At 42.3% G+C, this 7,508-nt stretch overlaps 1 protein-coding gene and 1 pseudogene across 1 annotated transcript in view; both read left to right on the forward strand.

Annotated features, from left to right (window-relative positions):
* LOC123962380 overlaps positions 1-1,005 on the forward strand; it is a 3,260-nt pseudogene extending 2,255 nt beyond the window's left edge.
* A 4,829-nt stretch (positions 1,006-5,834) lies between these two features.
* Positions 5,835-7,508, forward strand: part of LOC123962389 (keratin, type I cytoskeletal 13-like) — a 2,907-nt gene continuing 1,233 nt past the window's right edge. The window contains exons 1-4 of the mRNA XM_046038483.1: positions 5,835-6,236; positions 6,842-6,924; positions 7,076-7,232; positions 7,311-7,472. Of these exons, the coding sequence (XP_045894439.1) occupies positions 5,856-6,236; positions 6,842-6,924; positions 7,076-7,232; positions 7,311-7,472 (783 nt within the window). The 5' untranslated portion in view covers positions 5,835-5,855. The remainder of the gene's footprint in view (positions 6,237-6,841; positions 6,925-7,075; positions 7,233-7,310; positions 7,473-7,508) is intronic.

A 7,508-nucleotide genomic window follows, 5' to 3' on the forward strand; every position in this document is an offset into this window, starting at 1 on the left:
AAGTCGCTATCAGCACAGAAACCCTCCAGTCGTCCAAATCCGAGACCACACAGCTCAGCCGAACGCTGCAGAGCCTGGAGATCGAGCTGCAGTCCCAGTTCAGCATGGTGAACATCACGTCTCATCGCATCTTTTATGTCCAGTGTCTTTGTGAGGCAATAAAACTGATCCAGCTCCTCTCTCCTGCAGAAAGCGTCGTTGGGGGCCACCCTGAATGAGACTCAGAACCGGTACACCATGCAGCTGACGGGTTACCAGAACCAGGTGACCATGCTGGAGGATCAGCTGACGCACCTGAAGGCCGAGCTGGAGAGGCAGTCCCAGGAGTACCAGATGCTGCTGGACATCAAGACCAGGCTGGAGATGGAGATCACCGAGTACAGGAGGCTGCTGGACGGAGAGGCCAGCAGCAGGTGAGCGAGCTTTAGTTATCGGAGAATTAAAGGATTGTTTACAGGATATTGTGAGCTGATATCACATCTTACTTTATGTTAGAAGCCCCGACTGTGCATCTCTAAGTACGGCTAAAATTTGTATTTGTACCGTAAATCCAAAACCAACATTTTTTCTGTCTTTGTGTAACATCACCCTTATAATTGTGTACAAAAGTGTATAATTAGTCTATATAAATATTAGTTATATTTTTTTTCTACAACTACAAGTATTTGCACATTCACTAAGTTCATCAAAGGACAAGTATTTTAAACATCAGCTCAGACTTCTCATTGACCCTAAATTGAGCCTAAATGTGGTTCCTGATGCTTTTCACCGTGAGAAGAGAGACACCAAAGACAAAATATCAAACCCATCTGTGACTAAATATTGAGATGAATATAAATCTGACTGTTCTGTTTGTCTCCCTCCTGCAGCTTGACCATCTCATCCTCATCCTCCACTTCCTCCTCCACCATCACCACCACACAGAAAATAATTACCATCGTTGAGGAGGTGGTGGATGGAAAGATAATGAGCTCCTCCCAGGAGACCATCAATCAGACTCTGTGATCACCAGCAGGGGGCACTCTTAACAGGAAAAAAAACACATAAAAGTCTCCTGAGGTTTTTCAAACTAAAACGCTGTCTGCTGTGTCTTCTGTGTTTGAAGTTGCACTTCCTCTAATGGCCACTGGCTGCTGCTGCTGGACTGAACGGTTATGAGGTGCAGGATTAAGTTACAGTTACGAATTCATATTTTCAAAATGAGTCTTTCATGAAATTAACACTAAGGGACGGTCTGCAAGATGGTGGACCAGAACAACTTGAGGTTCAAGTGAGGAAATGACAAAAAACAGACTTTAGATGCACCTAAAACATGGCCTTTGGGTCGGAGACATCACCATAGGTTTCTGACGAGCAATTGTGAAGCTTAGTGTGGCCATCGCCCCGACTCACCTACAGTCGTATGCAAAAGTTTAGGCACCCCTGACAGTTTCTATGACTTTCATTTATAAATTATTGGGTGTTTGGATCAGCAATTTCATTTTGAAATAACTGAAAGACACAGTCATATTTCAGTAGTGAAATGAGGTTCATTAGATGAACAGAAAATGTGCAATATGTATCAAAACGAAAGTAGACAGGTGCATAAATTTGGGCACCCTTGTCATTTTGTTGATTTGAAAACCTGTGCATCGTTCAATAATTCAGCGCACTTTGCACAAGGAGAAGCTGTACGGAAGAGTGATGTGGAAGAAGCCTTTTCTGCACACGCCGCGACGTATGTGATATTTCTGTTGGGGTGCCCAGATTTATGCACCTGTCTACTTTCGTTTCGATGCATATTGCACATTTTCTGTTCCTCCAATAAACCTCATTTCATTACTGTAATTTTACTGTCTTTCAGATATTTGATAGCTCAAAATGAAACTGCTGATCATCCAAACACCCAATAATTTATAAATGAAAATCATGGAAATTGTCAGGGGTGCCTAAACTTTTGCATACGACTGTAACTCCCTGTTAATCCAAGCCACAAAGAGGGCACCCACCCATCACTCAAAGTAGCCGCGTCCACAATTATGCAGAACTTTAAGCCTTAATATATTAAACGGGTGAGTTACATAGAAATTCTACTACCATACAGTTGTCATGATTGGGGAGATTAACTATTGAGACCAGACTGTATTAACATGTTTACTGGAGGATAAACAATAAGACATACAAGCATGAAATATGTAAATCACATCAGTCACATGAGCTGTCAGTCCTTACAGAACAGCAATATATTCAGGAGCTCACTTTTCTCGTGCAGACTGTAAATGATGTCCGAAAGTTGCAGATAGACTGAGCAGTACTTAGAATCGTCCTCACTAAACTTCCACATGTTTCCTACCTCATACAACAATTGCAAAGACATCTGAAAATGTTCTGGGAAAGTTTATAGATAAAAAAAACATGAATTAAAAATTCCCAACACAAAGAGTAATAACTGACCTTGTTTGTAGTTCATGTGGTCAGATGTCAGACCGATCCACTGTGTGCCGTCTCTACGGGGTCAAGTCACCATCATTTCTCTGCACATATTTGGTCATTTGCCCGGCTCACACTAACACTGGTGGAAATACAAGGGTGGGTTAGAAATAAATATTTTAGATTGTAGATCAGGACTCATTGTATTTAACTTTGGAAAGAGGTTTCGAACAAATCTGTTTAATAGTCACCTGAGAGATAGCAGCAGTGATTAAATATCAGAGAGTCATTTTCTTCCAGTAGCCATCTGCAGAGGTGAGGTTTTAACAGACAGATAGGTGCCACTACAGGGGCAGTGGCGACATTCTTTGATATAAACATACATTTGCATGTCTTTGTGACGGAAGAGCCAAGGACAAAATCAACATTTGTGTGTGATTATCATTTGCTGTTGTTTCTGTACTTGAGAGGATATAAGGGGACATATTTTTGTGTCTCTCCTGACGTCCGTGTAAAACATGATTCATCACATTTTCGACTCTGTAATTCTTTCTTGGAAGAATTTTCTTTCACAGGTGGGTTAGATGTAAATATCAGTCTGGTCTGATCTTCACATTCTGAAAACATGAAAGTGAAGCAGCCTCACCCAGTTTAACCAGTCTGTCAACAACTAGAATGCTGTGGTTACACTATATCTGCCTCGGGGGCCCCTCTCAGGCTCCCCAAAGCTCCAGATCATAGTAGTGAATTTATAAAACAAAAGATTGGTCGAACGCCATTTCCTTTCAAGTTTCCACGATGTTTTAATTTGCAAGTTGGGGGTCTGACCATGGAGCAAACCGTATTTGTTTTATTATCTTCTTTGTTTTAGAGGGGCAAGTAACGGGGTGGTGATGGCGCAATGAATAATAATAATCTTTATTTATAATAGACGCATACCATTGGTGTGAGAGACCCGAGTTGAATTCCCCACTATGACACATCCCCCAGTGTTTCCCTGACATATATACAATATATATAATGTAATGCAACAAAGTCAAGTGTCATTCGCAGTGAGCCTGCAAGACTATTAACATGATGATCAGTTTGGGAAGGACTAAATTTAGCTATCATTGTCAACATCCCCATGAATATTGAAATATTTTCTGATAAAATTCGGAATATGGACCAGGAGGGTGGTACACTACAGCAAACAGGATTGGCTGCAGTGATTTCCAGGTTGGATGTGAAACGCTAAGAACAAGGCATTCAGATGAGTTATAATCTAGTTTAGGTTTGAATTGATTATTAGGCTTGAGTTGCACCAGAAAGAGGAAGGTCCAGAAGGCCCTTGATGTGCAGTTCCTCATCTCTGTTATGCCTACAAGAATGGGCTTCGTCACAGCCTGATTGCCCAAGAGGGGAATCACCAAGCTGCCTTCAGTCAGTGTAGAGGAGTCAGTACCCACACCCTGTGTAACAGCTGATCTGGAGTGCGTTTCCCAAAAGCACTGTTGCTAACTACGGTAGCAACTTCCTTGGTTGGAACTATGCAGTTGCAACGCAACTGTTTCCCAAAACTCTAGTTCCAACTCCGGAGGTAACTAAGTTGGTAACTTACATGGTACAAACCATAATTAAACGATGCAGGTGTTCACCGAAACAATAGTTCCAACGAACTGTTGTTAAGTTGCATAGTTGGAACTACAGCTCCTGACCTTAGTTCACGGTGACTACATCACAGATAGCAGAAAATGCAGTGTGGAGGTGGATGTGTTTTAAGCAGGGAATGTTAGATAATCCTGCTGGACAAACATATTTAAGGTGAAGATATTTTTAAATGTAGTTATAAAAGCACTTTTACCTTGTTATCATTTGTGGCCAAGGGATTCATAATAGTGTTAAAATGTTGAACCGTAGATACTTGCGGATTAAACCTATTTTACTAAATGTCTTGTAATCGCTAATAGTTCTTAATTTTTTCTTCTAAGTTATAGCCTATATTTAAGTTAAATAAAATGATTAGGTTATATATTATTTATATTGTTTATTTCATTAACACTATTTTCTTGTTAATGCCGGTATGACTATAATATGAAAAGCCTAAATAATAAGTTAGCATAATAAAGTCACTTAAAATCGGTCACAACTGACATATTTAGGCAGAATATGACAACGTTTTGTGAGTTTCGTGCTGTGAAAGTCAAACGAACACACCTGGAAACATGTTGGTTCGAACTACGTTGGTTCAAACTAAGTTTGTCCAAACCATGGTGGTACAAACAAGATACGACAGTTTTGGTAAACGGTTGTACTTCAGATGTTTGCTAGTTTAACAATGCATCTTACCAAGATAGTTCAATGCTACCTTCCTTGGTAATCTGGGATCATTCAGGGGTGCATTTCCCCAGAGGAATGTTGATGTTGAGCAAAAAAAGTAAAAAGTAAAATGTAATAGCTGCAAATATGTATGAATGAGGGACTGCTCTACTATTAATGTGATGAACCAATGAATGCATCAGTGATTATAATCCAATATTAAATATTATTCTTTAACTTCTGATATTGTATTTATATGCTAATACTTTTTCTAGTGTTAGAACCCAACCAAAATGCTGTTTTTGTACCTTCATGTACAAAAACATTACATAACCTCCACCTGAGAAATGTTTGACAACCACCAACCAAGCTCTGTACATTTTTCTTACTATTGAAAAAGATCACAAAATGTCAGGGGGACCCCTAAAGAGGTCGAAAGGTCGATGTTTAAGGAAAGAAGTAAAACATATAATTATTGACACAAAATGACTTGACTTTGACTATTGATTACTGACGAACGTTTCTTTAAAAGAGGTCGCCAGATAGACCGGAGGAGTCATGAATAAGTCAGGAAAAAGGGGGAAATCACATTATTGTAACATAAAATCATGTTCAACACTGGACAGTTTCAAGTCTTCATGCCAATTAAAATGTATAAAAAATAGCTGAGATGTACAAATCACTCTTTGCTTTAAGTGCTCACAGCAGCATTTTCTCAAGCCATGAAGGAACATTTTAACTTCAGGTTTTAAACCTCCTGACATTCCTGCTGTCCTCGGATCTCCCTGTGGACAGACCTGGGAGCTGGGAGGGGTTTGTGGTCTGACTGGATGTCTGGTCCTCGGGGCTCTGTCAGGACTGACAGGACCAGACCACCTGGTACAAAGAGCTGTCGCGCCCACTGTTTAAACCCACCCGACCTGCTGGAGTTCAGCTTCAGCACAGACCTGTTTCCTTTAGGGCCCCCGGGGCCATAATGTGACAACCCCAGCATATTTGGCATCCCAACCTGACCTACCACACCGCCCCCCCAACCTCATTTTGAGGCATAAAAGCAGGCACCTTCCCAGCAGCTCTTCACTCTCTGCTCAGAGCCGACGACCAGCCGACCCTCAGCCATGACCTCCTTCTCCAGCCGCAGCAGCTACATGTCCTCCCCCATGAGGAGCTCCGTCATGATGGCCCCCTCCATGTCCTCCTCCTCCTGTATGGGTAGCATGAGGGCCGGCAGCGTGTACGGAGGAGCCGGAGGATCTGGAGCCCGTATCTCCAAGTCCTCATTCTCCTCCTCCTCCAGTGCTGGCGGTGCCTTCAAGCTGAGCGACGCCATGGACGTCTCTGTCAGCGAGAAGGCCACCATGCAGAACCTCAACACCCGCCTGGCCACCTACCTGGAGAAGGTGCGCAGCCTGGAGAAGGCCAACGCCGAGCTGGAGCTGAAGATCAGAAAGTTCCTGGAGAGCAAAGCTGCGCCGGAGGCTCACAACTACAGCAGCTTCAACGTCCAGATCAAAGACCTGCAGGACCAGGTGAGAACAGGAAGACGGAAAATCTGCAGTTTGTGCAGAAAAGAGTAGATTCTAGTGGACCACTTTACCCTGAATTTAGCCTCTCAGGCAGCATGTGTTTGCAGGCACACCTAAACATGTTCGACCAATCAAATTATTTGACCAGGGTTAAACGTGACGTCAGGAGGTCATGTCATGTTTGTAAAATGTCTTAGTTGAAAGTAAGAGTTGAAAGCAAAACATAAAAAAATATTTGAAAGAAAAATATTTGTGCTGATGAGATTAAACAAAGTCCACATGGGCTTCTAAACTCACAGAGTAAACAAAATTATTAAAAGTTACTTTAGTCTAGTTCTAGGTTGATTGTGACACTTTTTAGAATAAAGATCTTAAATTTTGATTGTTTAAACTTTATATAACTTCAATTTATGACTTTCAGGTTTCTTTAGGTTTTTAAATGACAAAATAATTTTGAAATTTTCTGGGTTTTGAACCCACCTGGTGGCCACAGAGCTCGTTGCAGCCACTGAATGTGTTTGGTTGTTCTACATATTTAAAACAGCAGAATGAATCCAATGAAACCAAACTGCCAGTAGTTCACAGTTTCTCGCTTCCTTCCTGCTCAGATCCAGTCCGCTGCTCATGGAAACGCCATACTCGTCCTCGCCATCGACAATACCAACTTGGCAACGGATGACTTCAAAGTCAAGTGAGTGTGAGACTTTGTTTCCTCCAACATCGAGTCGTGCATCAAAACGGCAATATGACAATGCAGTTCAAGATGTCTTTTTGGGATCTCGTTCTTCCCAGACATGTCAACATCCAGGTTAATTTTCTGAACTCACTGTCGTGTTTTTCAGGTACGAGAACGAGCTGGTCATGCGTCAGTCAGTGGAGGCCGACATCGCAGGTCTGAAGAGGGTCCTGGACGAGCTGACTCTGAGCCGGACCGACCTGGAGATGCAGCTCGAGGGTCTTAAGGAGGAGCTGATCTTCCTCAAGAAGAACCACGAGGAGGTCAGTGGGCTTTCAGGTCTAAAAGAGTTTTGAGGTAAATAAAATGGGTAAATGATATTAAACACTGTCACCTTGTAGGAGCTGCTGGCGATGCAAGCTCAGATGGGCGGTCAGGTGAACGTGGAGGTGGATGCGGCTCCAGCAGAGGACCTCAATAAGGTCATAGAGGAGGTCAGGAAGCACTACGAAGCCACTGTTGCCAAAAGCCGCAAAGAACTGGAGGCGTGGTTCAATGCAAAGGTAAGGACCTGATTTTAGCCACGCTAGAGACTCTTG

This window comes from Micropterus dolomieu, linkage group LG02 (genome assembly GCF_021292245.1).
Source record: "Micropterus dolomieu isolate WLL.071019.BEF.003 ecotype Adirondacks linkage group LG02, ASM2129224v1, whole genome shotgun sequence".
Classification (NCBI taxonomy): Eukaryota; Metazoa; Chordata; class Actinopteri; order Centrarchiformes; family Centrarchidae; genus Micropterus; species Micropterus dolomieu.